Raw genomic sequence first — 22,739 nt, forward strand, 5'->3', positions numbered from 1 at the left:
TTCCCTGGTATTGCACCAGTGTAGTCAACAGCTTATCTCCACGCCAGGGGCCTCTGAGTGAAATCTAGCCCCCTCTCCAAGCACTGTGGTGGGATACAGATTCAGACCAAGTTTCTATTGCTGGGTCATGTGAAAGTAGGCCGGAGTCCATTGAAGCCGATATACCTGACAGAGGGACAAAGACAGGAAGAAAAATAAACATGTAATGTCATACTTCCTTTATATTTGTTTCATGGTCTGAAAAACTTTAGGCCAATATGAATAACTATCAACTGACTTAAATAAAGTAAGTGAAACAGAACAGTATGACGTGAGGTAAGGTAAATAAGATTTATAGGACAAGCTGTGAAACACAGGACATTCTTCCACCAGGGACCAAGACTAAACATTGCCTAAACATACAGTATGTGTGTTCAAAGCAGCCATGTTGTTTCAAACATGAAATGAACACCTTCAAAAAGTATATTTAACACATCAACATTTTCTGAGTTCGTATCAACCATTTAAAAAAGCGCCAGAGATGGGCAAAGATACATAAAAATGTATCTTGTTACAAAATACTCCCCAAACAAATGATCAAACTACAAAATACCATTACCTACAAATATATGGTATTTTAAAATACAGAAAACACAAAATACAAAAGTTGAATTCACCTCCCCCTTTTGTACCAGGTTCACTATCCTCGCTCTGGAAGTACACCACTGTCTTTCAACTTTCTTGTCAGCTCCTCCACTTGTTCACCAACACAACTCTCACTGTGGCATTTGGCTTGTTACAAGTTTTCCTTGGGTGTAAATATGGCATAAAACTTGTAACTGGATGGATATTCCCTGTTACTGTTAGAGTTCGTCTGGGCACAAGCCAGATCAGGGAGAGGTAGCTGCTAGACTCCAACCATGCCATTGCAAGAATATTTTTTTTTGGTGTGTATTGTTGATGACCATCGGGAAGCTATTAAAGTCAAGTATTGTTTGTTTGTAGGAGTGGCATCTTGGAGCCCAGCGAGGTGAAGTGCAACCCTTTAATTGAACTGTTTGTATATTAATTTGTGTTAAAGGGGAAGGCTGAAGTTGTGTATTGCTTGGAGCCTCAATAGGTTTCTTATTGTAATTAACCAAGCTTTTTGTAACTCCTCACTGTTTGTTGTGCTGTGTATAAACGAACAATCTGAGTGCAGTGATATCTCTAACATATTTTGGTGTATAATATTGGAGTGGTATGATATCTCACATATTTTGGTGTATAATATTGGAGTGGTATTGTCACGGCCGTCATATAAAGTGGACCAAAATGCAGCGGGAGTGTATATACTCATCTTCTTTTTATTAGGCAGAAAGAAGGAAAAACAAAACAAAACACACGTATACAAAAACAACGACGATAAACAGTCCTGTAAGGCTTACAGCTATACAAGGAACAACTAGCCACAAAATCCTATAGAAAAACACCCCTCTTAAATAGGACCTTCAATTAGAAGCAACTAGGAGCAGCTGCTTCCAATTGAAGGTCAACCCAACAAACACCACATAGAAATATACATACTAGAACTAACATAGAAATAGACTAACAAGAACATAACCCAACAAACCCAAAAACACTCTAAACAAACACCCCTCTTAAAACAGAACATAGCCCAACAAACCCCGAAACACTCTAAACAAACACCCCCCTGCCACGTCCTGACCAAACTACAATAACAAATAAGCCCTTATACTGGTCAGGACGTGACAGGTATGATATCTCACATATTTTGGTGCGTATTTAATCTGCAATGTAACTTCTTTAAGTAAGCTACTGTTCAAGTATCTATTGAGCTGGTGCAAGAAGCAAAGATTTGAAACCATATTCTTGCATTCTAATCCCCTTGTTTCATTGGAATTTGTAATAACTGTGTAATAAAATATATGTTTTTGTAATTCTGTCTAGCATGATCTAATTCCATGGCCTTGTACCCAGTCGTACGTCCTTGTTGACTTTACCCTATCTGCAAAGAATCTGTTTGTTGCAAGCGCACTTCCATTTTCAATGTGCCTGTCTTTCAAAAAGCCTAAAATGGTTGAAAATGCAAGTTGCTTCCATGACATTTTCACTTTAAATGATATTGTAGTAAATTACAATTGCCACTCCTTTCCAATGAACGTAACTTCTATACAGTACATATCCTGTAACAGGCAAATATAATGTGTAGCCCTGTATTTGTATCTAAAATGTACTTTGTAACTGCATGTACCTACAAATTTGATAATTGACATGAATATTCATGAATGTGAATGTGTTTTCATGAAGGTGTATTGGATGCATGCATTGCTCTTTCAGTAAACAGGAAATTTAAGTGGAGTGTTTTCCATAATGGCACAAAATACATTCACTTTCAACTTTCATGTTACAAAAGATCCTGGGTCATATTCATTAGTGCACACCGTAGCAAAACAGTTTGCAACTGAAAATGAAAACAGGTTATTATTGAACAAATTCAGGTAGGTCCCTCCTGGTTTTGGCCCATTTGGTTTTGTTTGGTCTCTATTGAATACCACTCAGAAAGATAGGTTTCATTTCCATCTAGCTGCTCCCATTTTCTCCCAGAAAGATAGGTTTCATTTCCATCTAGCTGCACCTATTTTCTCTACAGGAAGATAGGTTTCATTTCCATCTAGCTGCACTCATTCAAAGAAATGTGCAACAGATGTAAGGGTGTAAACAGAATCTGAAAAGTCAGAGCAACTCAGCACTGCCAGTGGAGCAACATCCATCCACCAAGGTAACTTTTTATTTTTATGAAATACATCTGTATATCACCTGTATCACATTTTTAAGAAAAATAGAGACAGAAATGTAACATTAGAGCAGACACACGGTCAACATCCAACAATATTTATTTTAATTTTAAAACGGTTTATTATTCAAAGTAACAAAAAATAGGTTAAGTTGTAGAACGAGAAGTAGTAGAATTACTAAATTGTTTCCAGCAGTACAGTTACAGTCACCAACGCTCTGGATAACATGAAAACAGCCTAAGCAGCTCTGCTAGGGCAAGTAAAATGGTCAGAGTGAGGTGTTCTCTCATTTGTGTCTGGAAGTAGCTAGCAAGCTAGCCAACGTTAGCCAGTTAGCTTGGGTGCTTGACTGCAGTTGTGAGGCCAGAACGCTCGGATCAACCCTACTCCTTGGCCAGAGCATCCAGTGATACTGCCTGGTAGTGTGCGCTCCGAGAGTGAAACACTCTGAATTTACGAACGGACAATCCAATCTAACAACGCTCTGAATTTACAAACACCCAGAGGGCACTCTGAGCGCACTCTGGCACTCCAGATTGAATTTATGAACGCACCCTCATGTGTGAGTTCCAAATATCTCTAACGGTCGCCCCAGGGTGAGTTGTTTTATGCATGTGATGTCAGAATGCACTCATTGTTCCAAAATGTGATTGTTACGCAACAGGACAGTTAACCCATACTGCCTGCTAATTATCTATAGGTCAATTTCAATAGTCAATTTCAGTTCCACCTCATTAATTCATATAGAATTAGCCCATTTCACTGTTGAGGGCAATTTATGTTTGAGGCTTTACTGAGCGGACAAACTTTTCTCCTCGAGAAGAGGTCAAGCACTTCCCCAGTGTTTCTGCAGATCAAGTAGACATTTGACAGTCTTGCACAAACTTTTCCTCCATGGCACATTTTCTCGCTGGCGCTGGCGTTGCCTTCATTGTTGTTTTCCCTACAAGTAATAACTTTGGACATGTGTGCATTCCTATCAAAATAAGGGCCTTATTTACTGTATATTGTGTTGTTGTTTCTACTGTAGCATGTTTGGAGCATAATGTATTTACAGTTTTATTTACATTTTTAAGTACTGGTGCCAAATAATGCATTCCGATTATTGCATAGCTTGTAATGGACACCTATGATGTGCGTAAAATACTTTTTTGAAGGTTTTACTGAATATGATGAGCTAATGCTAAGCTATTTGCCAGCTATGTGTGGCGCCATGTTTGTTGACATTATACAATGCATTCTGGGTGTCATGTAAATGTCTGTGAGACCAAAGATGTTATCATGAGGTGAAGGAATGGTTCACTCATCTTTTGAGTAAACTTCCAGAAGTGAATGAAGGGAAGTCAATGATCGTAGATGATACACCCCCTTCAACTGCATACTGAAAACAGACAAAACTCATCTTGTCTCCTCTTCTTAACTTTGGTTGACGCAAAAAAAACAATCATGGTTGCCCTCACAAACTGCCCATCGTCTGAATTTTTTACTCAATTATTTCAATCAATGGTGAGCTCACCCATGATGTGATGAATTGTAAATAGTAATTGCTATTAGCTAATTTATGTTGTGGTTTCAGTCAGCCGAGAGTTAGCTAGATATGACCGCTAATGTTATATCAATCTTTCCTCAGATAGCTCTAGGACTAATATAGGCTACATTTTCCGGTTTCGAGGATTGTGTTATGCCACTTCTGTGAATGTCTGAACATTGCAAACAAAAATAAACTGGTCACATTCAGGACATAACTTTGTAAGGACTGTGTTTGTGCAAAAATGTTTCTGTGAAAAAACAGTGTGGCCAGCTCAAACGGTGACTGTTGAGTCAATCGAAACTGGACGTTCTAAATAAGCGTTCTAATCACACCGGTTTGTTGGTAGGTGTCAATTATACAGTCTCCATTCTATTCCCTTGGCTTAGTTTTTCTGAAATGAAATATAACCATTAAGGAACAAAGGGTAGACAATTGCACACACTTCTTATTTTATAGGTTTATTCTCGTATTTGTCAGATATGAAAGTTCAGTGCCATTGCCAATATAATAATTAGTGATGGGCACTGATATGGAAAATCTATATCAGTAACAGTTGGATTTTTTCTAACCATTGTCAATCTCATATCAGTTTTATGAATAACATTGCAACTGTGTGAATGTTTTGATTTTCTCTTTACTTCCACGGTTTTATGAAGTCCAGACAATTGCTTGCTGATTGCCCATTTGGCCAAGTGTGAATGTTCTGGGTGCCTTGTGTGATGTACATGCTAACCACAGTCTAAGCCCTGTCTAAGCTGGGGGGCCGGCTTCAGGCATAAGCGACATAGGATGCTTTGGGCCCCCGGCCACTCAGCCTGGGTCTCAATTTACTGTTGACAGTTAGATTAGTAGAATACATGTTAGAATGTATGTTAGAAATGTGGTTGTGCATCAGCAGTTACTCTCTTGATTTGTCAGTCACTAGCTAGGTTTCCATCCAATTGGCAACAGATTTTAATGCGAACATTCTAAAATCTGCATAAAAGCTATATGCAGATTTTCCCACCAGAGATGTGTTTTCATCCAATTGACTTGTTGCAGATAAAAGGCTGTGCATGATGACATAGTGCACATAAAAATTACTTTTGCAATTCCCATGTACCGAATAAAAAATAAAAGTAAAATGAGTCTCCATCGCATTTTCAGCTCTACTGATGAGTTTGAGTCACAAGAAATGTTATATAGTGAATGCGTTATATAGCGAATGTGCCCACTCTGGTATTGGCACCTACACTCTACCCAACAGCTCACAGATACAGCGCGGTGCTGTATCTGAGATTATTATGGACGAGAGTGATATTATTTTTATTTGTCAAATGGCAGCCAAGCATTGATCAGCATGTCACCAGAATAAGACCCTTGATAATTATTGGAAAGGAGCTCAAGCTCATCACATTGCACTTTCACCACCCTGTGAAGTTCATCATAACTTATTTCATCTGTAGCCTAGTAAATGGCATACTTTCCTGAGTCTTTGATATAGTGGTTATTATATCAATATTTGCTCGTAAAAGCGTTTCCACCATCATTTCTCACGTAATTACTTTTACAGAAATACAAATATCCCACTTTGTCTAGTGTGTTTTGTTTTGCCGACATTTGGAAAGTTTACAGACAAATTTGTTATTCCCATCAGGCCTGTTGTGACATTTTTTATCCGACATGTACTTTACTCACATAATGAAAACCTGGTTACTGACAGTCACTCAATTAGCCATGTTAGCTAGCCATTTTTAGATTGGTAAATTAGTCTAGGGGCCCTGACCTCCAGGGGGCCCCCATTGATTTTGTTAGTCACTCTCACTCAGCTATCGTTAACATGGCATAAGTAATGGCAAAAATGTTCATTTTATTTATATCTCATCTTCTCTTTGTATTGTTGGTAAGGGCTCATAAGTAACATTTCCCAAATTAAGTAGCTGCAGGAACAGGATTGGAAAACCCATAGCATACAGAGTTTGGCCGGAATATCACCTGTCGTGCAGTGAGAGCATACTCCATCAAAGTAATCCGGCAAACTCGTGAATGAGGATTGTTTCAGCTGTGTAGAAAGATTACCATACAGTGCAGCCGTCGTTGAGTGGAATTACTTTTAGATGGACAAATGGGCAAGGCGATGTGGTTTACCAAAAACGGTGAGTAAAAAGCTAGCTAATGTTACTGTGTCGTGCATTGTTTCACGTTAGGTAGCTAGCTAGATAGCTTGGCATAGCTAGCTAGCTCAAACTAGGTTTCTCACCCAGTTTGGCTTTTTTTTTATTTTACTAAACTAGCTTGGTCTATTTCCTGTCTCTGAGTTAATTTAACATGGTTATAGCTAGTTGTCAAGCTTATAACTAACTCATGCTTTTATCTTGGTTCAGTTACTGTATGATGTTTTTGTTAGCTAGCTCGCTGGCCTCAGCCTGGATGCAGACAGTTACTTTAACATTATATTGAAATGAAAGGAGTGGCTCAATTGTAAATTCAACTTTTGGGTATCCATTTTGACTCTCCACTTAATCTGTGTTAACGTTATGTCTTTGTCCCCCTACCTCCAAGATACTAAAGATGACAGAGTCCTCAGAGTATTTTTCCCCATCACCAGTGTGTCACGTGTGCTCCCTCTCTGGCCTCTAGGTCACCAGGCTGCTCGTTATGGTGCACACCTGTCACCATCATTACACGCACCTGGGTGTCATCAGACTCACCTGTACTCCATCACCTCCTTGATTACCTGCCCTATATATGTCACTCCCTTTGGTTCCTTCCCCAGGCGTAACTGTTTCTGTTTCATGTCTGTGTGCTGTTAGTGTTTCTTGTTTTGTATTATGTTTATTTTATTAAAACACTCACTCCCTGAACTTCATCCCCGACTCTCAGCACACTCTTTACACAGTGTAATGATTTGGAAAGAAGACTGCCCTCCTGTAACGCCTGTCGTTAGAATTAGACCAAGGTGCAGCGGAGGATGTGTATTCATTATTAAAGATTTTAATGAACATAAACACTCTATACAAAACACGAAAAGAAACAACAGCAAACAGTCCTGTCTGGTCCCAACTGAACACAACAGAAAACCATCACCCACAAAAACCCAAAGGAAAACCAGGCTACTTAAGTGTGACTCCCAATCAGCAACAACGAACTACAGCTGTGCCTGATTGGGAGCCACACACGGCCCAAAACAAAGAAATACAAAAACATAGAAAAATGAACATAGAACGCCCACCCAATGTAACACCCTGGCCTAACCAAAATAAAGAACAAAAACCCCTCTCTATTGCCAGGGCGTTACAGTACCCCCCCCCCCCCCCCCCCCCCCAAAGGTGCGGACTCCGGCCGCAAAACCTGACTCTGAAGGGGAGGGTCCGGGTGGGCCTTCTTACGGCGGCGGCTCAGGTGCGGGACGTGACCTCCGCTCCACCCTCGGCGTCGCCCACTTAGGTGGCGCCCCTGGCCGCGCCGGAGGACTGGTGGGTGACCCTGACTGCGCCCGCCTGGCGGGCAATTCTGGAGCTGCCGGAGCGGCTCCGGCAGCTCCGGGCTGGCGGGCGGCTCCGGCAGTTCTGGCCCAGGATTCACCAGGCTGGGGAGACATGAAGGAGGCCTGGCCCTGGGCGCAGGCACAGGACTCACCAGGCTGGGGAGACATGAAGGAGGCCTGGCCCTGGGCGCAGGCACGGGACTCACCAGGCTGGCGGGCGGCTCTGGCGGCTCCGGCGGCTCCGGGCTGGCGGGCGGCTCTGGCGGCTCTGACCCAGGATTCACCAGGCTGGGGAGACATGAAGGAGGCCTGGCCCTGGGCACAGGACTCACCAGGCTGGGGAGACATGAAGGAGGCCTGGCCCTGGGCGCAGGCACAGGACTCACCAGGCTGGGGAGACCCACAGGAAGCCTGGTCCTGGGAGGAGGCACAGGATAGACCAGGCTGGAGAGACCCACAGGAGGCTTGGTCCTGGGAGGAGGCACAGGATAAACCAGGCTGGAGCGACCCACTGGAGGCCTGGTCCGAGGAGGAGGCACAGGATAAACCGGGCTGTGGGGGAGCACTGGAGTTCTGGTGCGTAGGCTTGCCACCCAAACTCCAGGCTGAATGCCCACTTTTGCCCGGCACGGGCGGAGCGCAGGCATTGGGCGAACTGAGCCCTCCCAGCGCCCTGGAGACACAGTGCGCAGAGCCGGCGCAGGATAGCCTGGACCGAAATGGCGCACTGGAGACCAGACACGCTGAGCTGGCACAATCCGTCCTGGCTCGATGCCTGCTCTCGCATGGCACTTGCAGGGGGCTGGCATGTAGCGCTCCGGGCTATCAACGCGTACTGGGGACACCGTGCGCTTTATCGCATAACACGGTGCCTGACCAGTACTGCGCTGCCTTCTGTAAGCACGGGGAGTTGGCCCAGAATTAAATCCTGGCTCTGCCACACTCCCCGTGTGCCCCCCCCAATTTTTTTGGGGGGGCTGCCTCTCGTGTCCGTCACGCTCCCTTGCCTCATACCAGCGCCTCTCTGCTCTTGCAGCCTCGATCTCCCACTGCGGGTGGCGATACTCCCCAGCTTGAGCCAATGGTCCTTTACCGTCCAATATCTCCTCCCATGTCCATGACTCCCGATAGCTCTTCTCCTGGTTCTTCTCCTTCCTCCGCTGCTTGGTCCGTTTTTTGGTGGGTGATTCTGTAACGCCTGTCGTTAGAATTAGACCAAGGTGCAGCGGAGGATGTGTATTCATTATTAAAGATTTTAATGAACATAAACACTCTATACAAAACACGAAAAGAAACAACAGCGAACAGTCCTGTCTGGTCCCAAATGAACTCAACAGAAAACCATCACCCACAAAAACCCAAAGGAAAACCAGGCTACTTAAGTGTGACTCCCAATCAGCAACAACGAACTACAGCTGTGCCTGATTGGGAGCCACACACGGCCCAAAACAAAGAAATACAAAAACATAGAAAAATGAACATAGAACGCCCACCCAATGTAACACCCTGGCCTAACCAAAATAAAGAACAAAAACCCCTCTCTATGGCCAGGGCGTTACACCTCCCAAGCATTAATGAGGCCCAAAAGTCATAATGTAGCGTAAGTATACATGTGGAATATTGAATACTATTTAATATGTAATTGTGTAAACCAGAGGTGGGAAGTAACTAATTATAAATACCCTCAATATTGTAATTTAGTAGCTTTACCAAGTACTTTTTATTTTATTTTTCAAAGTCAGTCATTTTACTTCTACTAGAGTAAAATGTCATTAAAGTAACAGTACTTCTACTTGAGTAGGATGTTTCAGTATTCTTCCTAACCCTGCTGTAAACCACACACAAAGTGGCTGGTCTCAACTCAATGCAGATTAATGTTCTGCACATAGCAATAGACTGCATAGGAGTATAGCATGTTCTGAGTAATAGGAAAAGCCACAATTTGTGTGTGTGCGAGAGGGTGATGAGTGTCTTGATTATTGTTCAACATTTTATAATCCTATTCTCAAATCCCCAGGCTGGAACCAATATGGCTGAATATACCGAAACCTTCGTTCTGACTCTCTGGGACAATTACCTCTACTTCTTGGCATTCACCATCATGCATGGGCAGGCTCTGAAGCAGAAAACATTATGTTTTGTTGTTGTTTTACATGAATTTATATCGTAAATTGATACCTGGTAGGGCTTGGGGGTGTAGAGGGTAAAGTATTTACTATATTTGTGTGTTTCTTATTTGTTGTTTATCTTTTGCATGAATTCATTTTGTAGCTGAAATTAATATCTGAAAATAAACATTTCATATTTGATCTACAATTTGTCATGATTGGCCATATGTCATAGACTGTGTTGTAACATTGACCGTTATCGTTAGAAATATTTTTTCCTTTAGAAAATGTACAGATTCTGTAATAGAGAGAAGGTAGAAAGAAATAACCCAGCAATAAAGCAAGAATTTCATTCAAAATAACCCAGCGGTGGGTATGTACTATAGAGACCCCGCGCTGGGTATGTACTATAGTGACCCAGCGCTGGGTATGTACTATAGTGACCCAGCGCTGGGTATGTACTATAGTGACCCCGCGCTGGGTATGTACTATAGTGGCCCAGCGGTGGGTATGTACTATAGTGACCCAGCGCTGGGTATGTACTATAGTGACCCCGCGCTGGGTATGTACTATAGTGACCCAGCGGTGGGTATGTACTATAGTGACCCAGCGCTGGGTATGTACTATAGTTACCCAGCGCTGGGTATGTACTATAGTGACCCAGCGGTGGGTATATACTATAGTGACCCAGAGCTGGGTATGTACTATAGTGACCCAGCGCTGGGTATGTACTATAGTGACCCCGCGCTGGGTATGTACTATAGTGACCCAGCGCTGGGTATGTACTATAGTGACCCCGCGCTGGGTATGTACTATAGTGACCCAGCGCTGGGTATGTACTATAGTTACCCAGCGCTGGGTATGTACTATAGTGACCCAGCGGTGGGTATGTACTTTAGTGACCCAGCGCTGGGTATGTACTATAGTGACCCAGCGCTGGGTATGTACTATAGTGACCCCGCGCTGGGTATGTACTATAGTGACCCCGCGCTGGGTATGTACTATAGTGACCCAGCGCTGGGTATGTACTATAGTGACCCAGCGCTGGGTATGTACTATAGTGACCCCACGCTGGGTATGTACTATAGTGACCCCGCGCTGGGTTACGGGAAATGACCCAAAGTGTGTCATTATTGACCCAGCCTTTTTAAGAGTGTAGCATATAGGACCTGTTTCAAATGATCTCCTTTGAGCTCAACATAGCCACTTCATATGTGTATTCACTCTGGAATGGGAAAAATATCCTTACTATTTTTTTCAGCTAAATTCAATTATTTCTTCTTACTATAAAATTATATAAAATAATGGCACGGGACTTACAAGCATATCTAAATGAACAAGCCTACAGCCTATGGCATGGAGCATCGCCAGAGAACATATAGTTGGCCAACTCATGCTCTGTTCTTCTGAAATGCATTTTCTTCATATCATGTTTCTTTAGACTTGACTAAAATAAATCATGTATTTATTGTGATGGTATATATTAAACTGACTTATTCAACTTTTTAAAATGTAAATGTTCAAAAGGTGCTCATCAGCGGCTTGCATGCAGCTTGTTTGCGTGGAGGCCTGGAGATGCAAAACTTGTTTGTTAATTAACAATCAATTCATTTTTGTCTTCTCTAGTGTACATCATTTCTTGGTCCATATCTCTGAGGCCATTAAAGCCTGTTGTCCCTCTGAGGGGACATTCTGGGCCTTTCAATGATATCACGTGTGGGGGTGTGACCTTGACAACTTTTGTGTAATTATTAATTGTCATTGTGTAAAAGTTATTTCACATTAAATAAAAGTTAAATAAGAGCTTATCAAGAAATGTCCTCAGTAGTGTGCACCCGGATGCCACAGCTATGTTTTTTACCTTCTGTACCCATTGACTGTAATGTACATTTTTTCATATTTACTTCCTAATGACCACTACAGAGGACATTATTGTACTTACAATAAAATATAAAAAAATAAATAAATCTGGGTCCACCCCATGGCAAAATGGGTAGAATTGCAGGAAATTTGCTTTAAAATTGAAAAAATGTATCTCTGCCCAATGGCAAAATGAGTAGAATTGCATGAAGGTGCTATAAAATTGCAAAATCTGCTCTCCACCCCATGGCAAAATGTGTCAAACTTCTGAAAACTTGCTATAAAACTGCAACATTGCTGCTTTAAAACTTATATTTTTCTCTCCACCCTCAAGAGGGGGGCCCTCAAAAGGTTAGAGCTGGCCCTGTCCTTATGTAATAAGAAACGGGTTATACAATGTAAGAGTACAGGACAGAATGTAAATAAACTATCCCTTATTACTAAGAACAGCTACACCACAGGCCTAACCTAACCTACCTATCAGCAGGCAGTTAAAGATCAAATCCACATTTGGGGAAACAGCGCAACTGTTCGCCCCAGCCACTTTGTTATTGTTTTTGTGTTGTTGATGAAATGGGGGAGAGGAGCATCCTGCAGCGTGGCAAACGACATGTGCAGTACATATTCTGCTGTTCTACCACATGTGCCATGATGTCTGAGGGGAAAAAACAGTGTTCGTTGTTTGCAGTATCTTTTTTGATGTAATATCCCAAACGGACGAGGCAGTTTCACCATTTAAGGATTCTTTAAGTATGCTATAAAGTTGAGAGCCTGTGAGAGGGTTTTGTGTTTGCTAAATCAGTCATGTAAGCTTTTTTACATAATAGTGTAGGTTAATAAGAGGATAAACTGATATCAAGATATGCTTTATTCATATCGATATCGAATTATCGATGTTGGTGCCCACCCTTAATGTTTGAATGTTTTACCTTTATTTTGTTCTAGATGGATAAGATATTCAATCTTCTCGCGCAGAACAGACTGGAGGCCTACTACAATCAATTCCTCACTTTGGGTGTCCAAGATGAGAGAGATTTCATTGATGGCGTAAATGCTGAAGATTTAGACAAAATGAGTAAGGACACAGACATGCAACTGACTCTATGACACCATATTGACACTGTGTGGTTCTTCGCTAGATGAGCTAGGTATCCCCTTTCCCATTTAACATCCTAGCCAAGAGTGATTTATTCTTATACCACCCCATGTCGTTATAGACAAAAATGCTAACATACAATCAGTCTCAACCTGTTTTTATTGCCTATCTGATGCATTTGGCCTACAATAGCTAGTTACTATCAAGCTGACTAACCTACTGGTGAAAATCTGATTAATCACAGTTTTGGTTTCATTGTGAATGTATCGCTTCAGACTGAATTAATAATATAATATAATATATGAATAACATATTCATATATAATATACTTAAGACTGGCAGTAAAGGGTGCATCACAAAGTACTTAGATGAATAGGGGGTCAATGAATATTTCACTTTAAAAAAGGAAGTCCTAGTTTTTATGGCTATCAGGCCTCAATCCAAGTAATATGATCTAGACGTGACATTGTGACAATGTTTCATTTAGTCATAACATCGAAAACATTGTTCTTGCAATATTGGGCCCCAATTCATTTTCCACTTGTTTGGTTGAAGTTATTTGCCATTGTGGGGTACAGTGGGATTATTAGCAAGCTGCATGGCTGTTCAAAAAGGGTCTGTGGTTTATTTTTTCCTAACAGATTTCAGTCATGTCGAAAAGAATCGCTTTGAAAAAATGAAAGATCTCATCCAACGACTCAGAGCGCCACAGCAAGCAATGCCTGTACAGAAATCGATGGAGTCTTTCCATCTGCGGTACACATATCCCCACTGTCCTGAGCCGAGAGACATCAGAGGTGAGACATAGTAGTAGGTCATATAGGAAAGAGGAGAGCATTTTATTCAAAGGGATTCTAAAACTCCTATCAAAAGCATCATATCACTAAAAGTCATTACTTTGTTGCATGCCTCATGTTTGACTATATTTTGAATATAGACATGGATCCTGCCCAAAACACAGTTGAAGATCTGATGCTCAGGATTTGTCACCAAGAGGCCATTGGGAATTCTAAAGCCGTGTGCCTCTACACCATTGAGGGAATGCCTTTAACTGATGACCCTTTCTTCAACACATGTACGTATGCAATGCCTTTAACTGATGACCCTTTCTTCAACACATGTACGTATGCAATGCCTTTAACTGATGATCCTTTCTTCAACACATGTACGTATGCCAGATACAGTATGCTTTTATAAACACCCCATTATGAAAACACATTCACATTAATGCCTAAAAAGGATATTTTGTTATAAGCTGTCCAGAAGTATTTTATGTTAGTTGGAGGAGTTAAGAAGTTTAAATTGTTAGAGGCTAGTGTTTAAAGTTTGAGGCTAGTATAATAGTGACTGTATTATAAACGTTAATTTGAACAGGGACAATAACAACACGAGTCTCAGTAGACATGTGAAATTGTGTTGTAGCAGATTTAGCTAACAGCTAATTCCATAGCCTTTATTGACTATAGCCCAGAAGTAGTACATTTACATAATTTAGCAGACGCTCTTATCCAGAGCGACTCACAGTAGTGAGTGCATACTTTTTCATACTGGTCCCTCGTGGGAATCAAACCCACAACCCTGCCGTTGCAAGTGCCATGCTTTACCAACTGAGCCACACGGGACCTTAGTACTACTAGTAGTAGTGAGTGTGTTACAACTAGGTCTTATAGTATTGCCAGTTATTGTTGAGTAGAGTGGCTGGCTAAAGTTCATGATGCCGTTGACCTTAACAAGGGCCCCAGGACCAGTGGAATTGTATTAGTATAACATAATATAATTTCCCTTTTTTTTGCATACAATATAGCTCAGTATTTGAATTATGAAAATAGAGCTCTTCCGACACCCACAGCAGTGGTGGGTTTGGGATAGAAATGAGAAAATCATGTAGTAACCAAAAAAGTGTTAAACAAATCAAAATATATTTTATATTGCAGATTCTTCAAAGTAGCCACCCTTTGCCTTGATGACAGCTTTGCACACTCTTGGCATTCTCTCAACCAGCTTCACATGGAATGCTTTTTGATTTGTTTAACCCTTTTTTGGTTACTACAAGATTTCATATGTGTTATTTCATAGTTTTGATGTCTTCACTATTATTCTACAATGTAGAAAATAGTAAAAAAAAAAAAAAAATTGAATGAGTAGGTGTGTCCAAACTTTTGACTGGTACTGTATACACATGTAATATAATTTGAGGTGAAATGGCATGGAAGATCCCTTGAATCGACAAGCATCTTACATTACAACCATTTTAGGGTCTTTGAAAGACAGGCACATTGAAAATGGAAGTGAGCTTTATGCCATATTTACACCCAAGGAGAACTTGAAACAAGCCCCCATCATGCCACGACAAGAGATGACTGACATCTCAGGAGAGGAGAATGTTCGATGCCACGTTATGCTCAAGGTGAATTCATCATGTTATTCAAAAATACTAAGCTCAAATTGGCAGGACTCAATTTATGTATATATTTATAGCTGTTTAGCTGTATGTAAAACTGTAATTCTAACCCCTTACTTTTCCAAACCTGTATGTATTATGAAAGGGTGTAATACCAGAGGGGTATACTACGACGCTGGCTAGATCTATTGAGGATTTTCTAAAGCTAGCTAGCTTCAGTTAGCTTCACATTCCAATTTATGCTTCATGGATAACACAAAGGTGGATATTGACACCTGCCGCTAACTCAAACCAGGCATGTGTATTGCTTACTGTTTGGGGGTTTAAGCTGGGTTTCTGTACAGCACTTTGTGACATCTGCTGATGTAAAAAGGGCTTTATAAATACATTTGATTGATTGATTGATTGATTGATGTGGATAGCCCAGCTAGGTGAACGCCGATATTGAGACAATACGCAAACAGAAATTCACGGTCGAGCCAGTGCCACCTTTTTTTGTTGTTGGTCGAAATCAAAATGAAAGAAAGGTTATCCTGCAAATTCAGGTTATAGTGGTAAGTAGGCTATTAGAAGTGCTGTCTTGCTTTTACTATGGCTATTGTTAATGCCGTCTTTGGTATGCTTATCCATGAACGAGCAGGCTGTTTTCTACGTCGATAAATAATTGTATTAATACAGTCATACCAGAGTTTTACTTACTTTTTTTAACACAAAATAAGATTTGATTAATAAAATATTTAATCAGTCGTCTTCATCAAATATTGTCTGTATGAAGGGAATGATGTGACGCAATCTTTGCGAAAGGTAGGGAATGTCATTTGATTGGTCCTCAACTCAAGTCTCACATTTTATAAAGGATAAAGTGGAGTTAGCCTGCCACCGAGCAAGTTAGAGCTGAAAGATTTGTTGCCATAGAAATGGACCTAGCTAAAATGTGAGCCTGCTTTGTGTCAATGGTTGTCCAGAGTTTAAGAGTTTACCAAAGTTAGCTCGCTAACTCCTCTATCTCGCTCGTGGTATAGCCCTCTGGTAGCAACTAAGCTGTCTCTGTAAATAATGTCTGTCAATTATTGAACATACTGTGCTTTTCATCAACAGGGAGACTATGAGGTCAAGGTGGACTTGACAAGTGACACAATTAGAGTCTTGAGACGAAAGCTCTCTAATGAAAGCGGAATCCCAGCACATGTCCTCCTTTATAAGTAATGTCATGTGCATATATAATTGTGATTTAATCATTTATTAATACATTTAATAACAGACAGAATTATGTCAATTAATAAACCACAGCGCATCTTATCATTTGACCTTATATAGCTTCAATACAACTTCTTTCTAACTTACCTTTCTGCAGAGGTGAACACGGTGGAACTTTGCAAGATCGTGGAATCAATGAGGAGACTACTGTGCCCTTTTCTTTGTCCTCATTCCCCGATGAGAATCAGAACAGCATGGAATTCTTCTTGAATGATGTCGTCCCCTCAGTGCAACAAACCCAGAAAGGACTCAGTGCTTTCTTGTCTTCACTATATACCGTTGTGAGATATTCAGATATTTACATTGTCTTGTTACAGTCACGTTGACCATGACGTTTTAACCCTTTATTAAAACTTCAGATGTTTTGTATTACCATGTCCAGACAAAGAGTGCTACGGTGTTCCTTTGCTTGTGCTATTAGAATTTCAATGTACAGTACCTTGCCCGTCGAGCCACCCATCATGCATTAAATGATCTTCCCTAATATCCTTACAGAAAGAGAAACATTCTGGAGAGGGATTCAAGAAAGTGAATGCGTACATTCGAAAGCTCAGTGGATGTAATCCCCTGGCACAAAGTTTGTATCAGCTGCTGGGTAGAAATGAAAGTGGGAGTAGGACCCAGAAGGTGATGCATATGTTGAACACAAACTTACTGTACAGTACACATATAATAAATATCATGTAAGTCCACAAATAGATTCACAACATTTATTTGTTTTAGATTGCCATTGTTGAGGGGTTGTATACTCTCTTCAGAGAGCTGTTGCCAAGCCTCAATAAAAAAAGAGGTGAGAAGATCATTGAAGACCTGGAGGTGTTTGAGAATGCACCAGTTTGCTGGGCCTACCTGATATCTAAAGCAGAGGTATGCCCGTTGTTTAGGTTTTTTTTTTTAGATACCATTGATAACAAATTATGGATCGTATTGTATTGCATGTTATAAAATGTTTTTAATAGGGAACTGAAATACTGCACCTCTATTTGTTTGGCAGGTAACATATAATTCAGACCATGACTTTACAGGTCAAAATGAAACATTACTCAAACAAATGACCATAATATGTATCTGTTTTCTATCTCTCTGTCTACCCTAGAAAGAGAGTTCACAACATGAGGTCTTTGCACCGATATGTTTGACCTCTCAACCAGGAGTGCGCTTCTGCGACCCAGTTCATGTACCTGGATTACCAGATGTCTTTGAAAGAGAGTATGTCCTACAGAAAATTAAAGGTAAAACATCAGCAGTTGTGGGTATTTGTAATATGCACAGCACTGTGGGCACAAAATATTTTCAGTAACATCTACATGTGGCACAATGGCCAATAGTACTGGCCTGAAATCCGGAGCCTGTTTTGTGCTTACATGCCACAACCAGTACTCTGTCATGCCAAACATGTTCGGCATAACAAGGAGTGGCAAGGAGTGAATGGATAGATAAAACAGACTGGTACTCAGGCTACAATAGTACCCTTCTAATGGGAAACTGCTCTGCACAACTTAATTCTACAGTACATCAAAAGTGTATGCAAAATGCCATCAAATGCCATCATATCATATATCAAATTCCATAACGCAAGATCAATTGGCTCTAGAGTTTAAACATTGGTTTTAAATCAATAGCTGTGACTTGACTGGCTCACTGCAGCCATAATGTTAAACATAGGAACGGGTTTGCTAAAACTTTGGCATGTTCCCTCAGAGTTAAGAATTACAGGGCTCTCTATAGAGCGTGCATTTTAATTCTTAGTCAAACCCAGAACTAATAGTCCATGATTGCTGAGATGTGTTAGTGTCTGCACTGGAAGAGCATAATAATGTCTTCTTTTTTTGTAAACAGAAAAAAGTATCACTTTTGATATGTGAATTAAACTTTGACATGTACAGTAGTTTCATGATCAAATTTTGTAATTGCCTGACGTGTTTTACCAACGCTAAGATGGAGAAAGAATCCCAAACTGCTCTGCTGAGATCCTGACAGAAACTTCAATGTGGAGAGCTACCGATGTTGAAAAGATTTTACTCAGTCTGCCTCCATCCATCAAAACGTTCCCCGTTTGGGTTTCATATGGACTTGTGACTGGTCAAAAGTATGATTCTTTCATTGTATCGTTCAATACTTTATCTGCATTGATAGTGTAACTTCTAATTCATGTTTTATTGTTTAATCAAATGAAAGCTTTCAGATCCAACTAGATGAGACATTTGCCAAGATGACTGAAGAATTGAAAGCATACCCTCACCTGACAGCCACTCCACCACTGCTGCTGAAGGATGTAGGACTGGATGGGCCACGTCTCGTTCTTTTGAAAGAAGGTAGGCTACTGGGCCTTGTGCCTACTAGTTCAAGTCTTGGTACGATGTATCATTCATGGTTGAGATTATTATGGTAATGGAAAGTCCTATACCATGGTGTTCGCGCATTGTTGCTTAGGCCTACGCAGATGAATACGTGCACAATTCATTCACATTGCAGCAGAACTATTGATGTCTTTGGTTCATCAGACATATGATACACGGCATTTACAGATAGCACTTTCACATACTGTCAGTTTATCACATGCTTGTTATTGAAGCGTGTATTTTATGGGAATATAAACTTTTGGTAGCATTTTAGTTTACAGTGCTGAAACAAGGGAAGGGAAAGGGGATACCTAGTCAGTTGAACAACTGAATGCATTCAACTGAAATGGGTCTTCTGCATTTAACCCAACCCCTCTGAATCAGAGAGGTGCTGGGGGGGGGGGGGGGGGGGGGGGGGGGGTTGCCTTAATCGACCACCACGCCATCGGCGCCCAGGGAACACGCTCGGAATTTACATAATAATTACTTAAGTATAGTCAATAACAACATGGTAAGGACTGGAGAATTATGCACAACAAGGAAAGACCCAAAAGGTACATTTTGAGATTGGCCCACATACATTATAAGTATGATATAGTTTCTCAAATGATTCTGTTAAATAACCATTCTTTCTACAAAAGTTCCAAGTGTATTCTTAATAAGTACGGTGCTGCTGAGAAGAGGTGAAATGGCCAGAAATATTTATTACATAACTTGTACTTATTAGCCTCTATTATTTATAGTTCTTAATTAAGTAACAAATCATTATTTCTATGTAACAACCAGGAAACTTCATCACACTGTATATCTGTATTTAGCAGCTAAATATTAACTATGAATGGGTTATTACCACGTTGTTACCCTGTTGTTGCCATCTTATTTCCCAGTTGTTTCTTCTTACTTCCCAGTTATTTCCTCTTACTTCCCAGTTGTTGCCCTGTTATTTCCATGTTGTTTCTTCTTACTTCCCAGTTGTTTCTTCTTACTTCCCAGTTATTTCCTCTTACTTCCCAGTTGTTGCCCTGTTATTTCCATGTTGTTTCTTCTTACTTCCCAGTTATTTCCTCTTACTTCCCAGTTGTTGCCCTGTTATTTCCATGTTGTTTCTTCTTACTTCCCAGTTATTTCCTCTTACTTCCCAGTTGTTGCCCTGTTATTTCCCTGTTGTTTCCTCTTACTTCCCAGTTGTTGCCCTGTTATTTCCATGTTGTTTCCTCTTACTTCCCAGTTGTTGCCCTGTTATTTCAGCACCGTAAACTAAAGTGCTGCTAAATGTTTTTATTTGAATCATTGCGTCTGGTGTTTTGCCATTTAAAATGCTTGCCTACTGTTGTCCTTTGCGTGGTTAGCAGGATAAATAATTGTTTGTTGTTTTACAGATAACATGGGTGTTTACATTGAAAAAGCCAAAGGATCTCCTCAGGATTTCATTGCTTTTGATTTCTTAGCTGGGAAACACGAAAATGTGAATGTGGACGAATTGGCACATGAGTAAGTACTCATAATATGAAAACAAGTCAAACATTTTGTTTGAAACTATATGAAGCTTCATAATTACTGGTGGGCAGTTCATGAACATGGATCACATTGATAATGATTTAAATTAATGGAAGTACCTATAATCTCCATCATACCCCTTCATTGCTTATTGTATGTTTTGAATTTCTCTGTAGAATGAGAGACACCAGAAGTGACCAGACTTTCATGACCACCAGGACTCCTAAAGAGGCAATATTGGTAATGTATGATAGATTATATTTGAATATACTGTATCCGTTTATATTTCTGCATCTAAGGTCAGTTTTGACACATCAGGTATTAGCCATTGATATGGTTCCAATGATGAGATGTTGCAAAGACCAAGGAGCAGCCCAAGGCCTTCACCTTAGAATGTATGCTGGTGCAACAACATTATACATTATAACAGTTAACTTAGCTCCTCCTTTGCTGTTTTCTCCATCCAACATTGTTAAGGTGCTAGTGGATTCAAGCTCCTCCATGAAAGAGACATGCTATGATTCAGATGACAAAATGACACGGTTGGACGCAGTCAAACAGCTGTTTGATAACTTCACAACTAGAAGCATGGCTTACGATTTCCATCACGTCATTGGCTTGGTGAAGTTTGACTCATCAGTTAAGACTCTCCACACATTTACAGAGACTCTGGAGACCTTTAAGGTAAATATATGTTTGTCATAATGTCTATTTTCTGAATGCAAAATAGCAAAGCAGTTCCATAAAATACAGACCTTGGTGTACTGAGATCATATACTCATACTCCCCTCAAACATGGGATTTTGTGGGATTCATGGTATCATTCTTTACCCTTTTTCAAGTGAGGTAAAATAAAATTTGCTATGTTATATCAGCTAACGTGACATCTTATTACATGTAAAACAAAGAACGTTGGTTATCCCCATTAGATGTTTGGGAGTATACAGAGTGTGCGTATTTTTCTCTTTAAAAAAACCGAACAATCGATTTACATGTAAACAATTTTGGCACTTACAGGAGCACATACACAATCTTAAGGCAAATGGACGCACTGCGCTGTATGATGCCTTGAATCATGGCATATCTGAACTGGAAAAAGTTGGACAGCAATTTCCAGACTGCAGACTTCGCATCATATGTCTCACAGATGGGAATGATGTGATGTAAAAATGATTTATTTATCTTTAGACTTTTTCTGTGTGGAAAACTGTGACTACAATCTGTTTGTGGATATTTGTATATTTTTGATTGTTTTACATGCAATGGAATAACATAAAGGGTAGTGTTCCATTTGGGATTGTATTTATTAAGAATTGTGTTCATAGGTCAAAGACAAAACCAGATGACGTCACGACCAAGTTGATACGCTTTAACATTATTGTTGATGCCATCATTGTCGGAAAGGTGGATAACCACATGCTGCATGGAATCAGCAACGCAACAGGTATAATGTCTAAGGAGATTCTAGCTCATCCCAGTGGGCATAGGACATCATAATGATGGCTTCCTTGTGGTTCAAATCTGGATGAAGGTCAGAATGAATGCATTTTTTGGTGCTAATACTTTCTCATTACTTTTGCATGACTTCGACATTTTAAACAAGTGGAAGAGAGGCAACATTCCAAATGTTTCAACTTGGCATTTCAAAAATATTTGTGTCAGTGTTTGGTGTCAGTATTCAATATTACAGTCAGTAACGAAATGTGACAGAAATCATTACATATGCCGTGCCTTTCAGAAACTAGTCAAGATGCAGGGTGTGATAATATTTACAAGTAGGCAAATTTCCTCACAATTATTGGGACAAATTCTAACCTGAAAATGTGCCCCTCAACTCGAACTACAGTAGCTTGCAATTCTGCTAATAAACGACCTAAGTGCCTATTCCAATAATACTTCCTATTACTACACAAGCCAGAGTCGTTTTTCCCTTGACACATTCAGACCGCATTCGGCAACCTTTCGCCCCCAATTTCATTGTAATACTAAAGTATAACGTAATAGTAACACTTGAACACTCTGCTGCCAGTGACTGGAACGAATTGCAAAAATCGCTGAAGTTGGAGACTTTTATTTCCCTCACCAACTTTAAACATCAGCTATCTGAGCAGCTAATCAATTGCTGCAGCTGTACATACGGTGGGAAATGTACAGATGGACAATCTACCTACATCATCCCCTTACTGTTTTTATTTTATTTACTTTTCTGCTCTTTTGCACACCTGTATCTCTACATGCACATCATCATATGCTCATTTATCACTCCAGTGTTAATCTGCTAAATTGTAATTATTTGCTCCTATTTATTGCCTACCTCCTCATGCCTTTTGCACACACTGTATATAGACTTTCTTTTTTCTACTGTATCATTGACTTGTTTATTGTGTTATTGGCTTGTTTATTA

The 22,739-nt window shown here is 40.4% G+C and overlaps 1 protein-coding gene across 2 annotated transcripts in view; it reads left to right on the top strand.

The window, feature by feature from the left end:
- The first annotated feature begins 2,656 nt into the window (after positions 1-2,656).
- The window catches only part of LOC106564892 (uncharacterized), a 28,594-nt gene continuing 8,511 nt past the window's right edge, over positions 2,657-22,739 (top strand). Inside the window, exons 1-17 of one of the 2 annotated variants that reach the window (XM_045691273.2) lie at positions 2,657-2,761; positions 12,688-12,817; positions 13,480-13,635; positions 13,776-13,913; positions 15,094-15,245; positions 16,338-16,441; positions 16,594-16,777; positions 16,992-17,123; positions 17,220-17,363; positions 17,593-17,728; positions 18,435-18,585; positions 18,675-18,811; positions 20,218-20,329; positions 20,512-20,575; positions 20,813-21,019; positions 21,353-21,498; positions 21,661-21,779. In XM_045691273.2, the coding sequence (XP_045547229.1) occupies positions 12,688-12,817; positions 13,480-13,635; positions 13,776-13,913; positions 15,094-15,245; positions 16,338-16,441; positions 16,594-16,777; positions 16,992-17,123; positions 17,220-17,363; positions 17,593-17,728; positions 18,435-18,585; positions 18,675-18,811; positions 20,218-20,329; positions 20,512-20,575; positions 20,813-21,019; positions 21,353-21,498; positions 21,661-21,779 (2,212 nt within the window). In that variant the 5' untranslated portion in view covers positions 2,657-2,761. Of the gene's footprint in view, positions 2,762-12,687; positions 12,818-13,479; positions 13,636-13,775; positions 13,914-13,993; positions 14,004-15,093; positions 15,246-16,337; positions 16,442-16,593; positions 16,778-16,991; positions 17,124-17,219; positions 17,364-17,592; positions 17,729-18,434; positions 18,586-18,674; positions 18,812-20,217; positions 20,330-20,511; positions 20,576-20,812; positions 21,020-21,352; positions 21,499-21,660; positions 21,780-22,739 lie in introns of those variants that run through there. The other variant, XM_082958872.1, reaches the window with a different exon arrangement.

Source organism: Salmo salar, chromosome 12 (assembly GCF_965601325.2).
Source record: "Salmo salar chromosome 12, fSalSal1, whole genome shotgun sequence".
In the NCBI taxonomy this organism is placed as follows: Eukaryota; Metazoa; Chordata; class Actinopteri; order Salmoniformes; family Salmonidae; genus Salmo; species Salmo salar.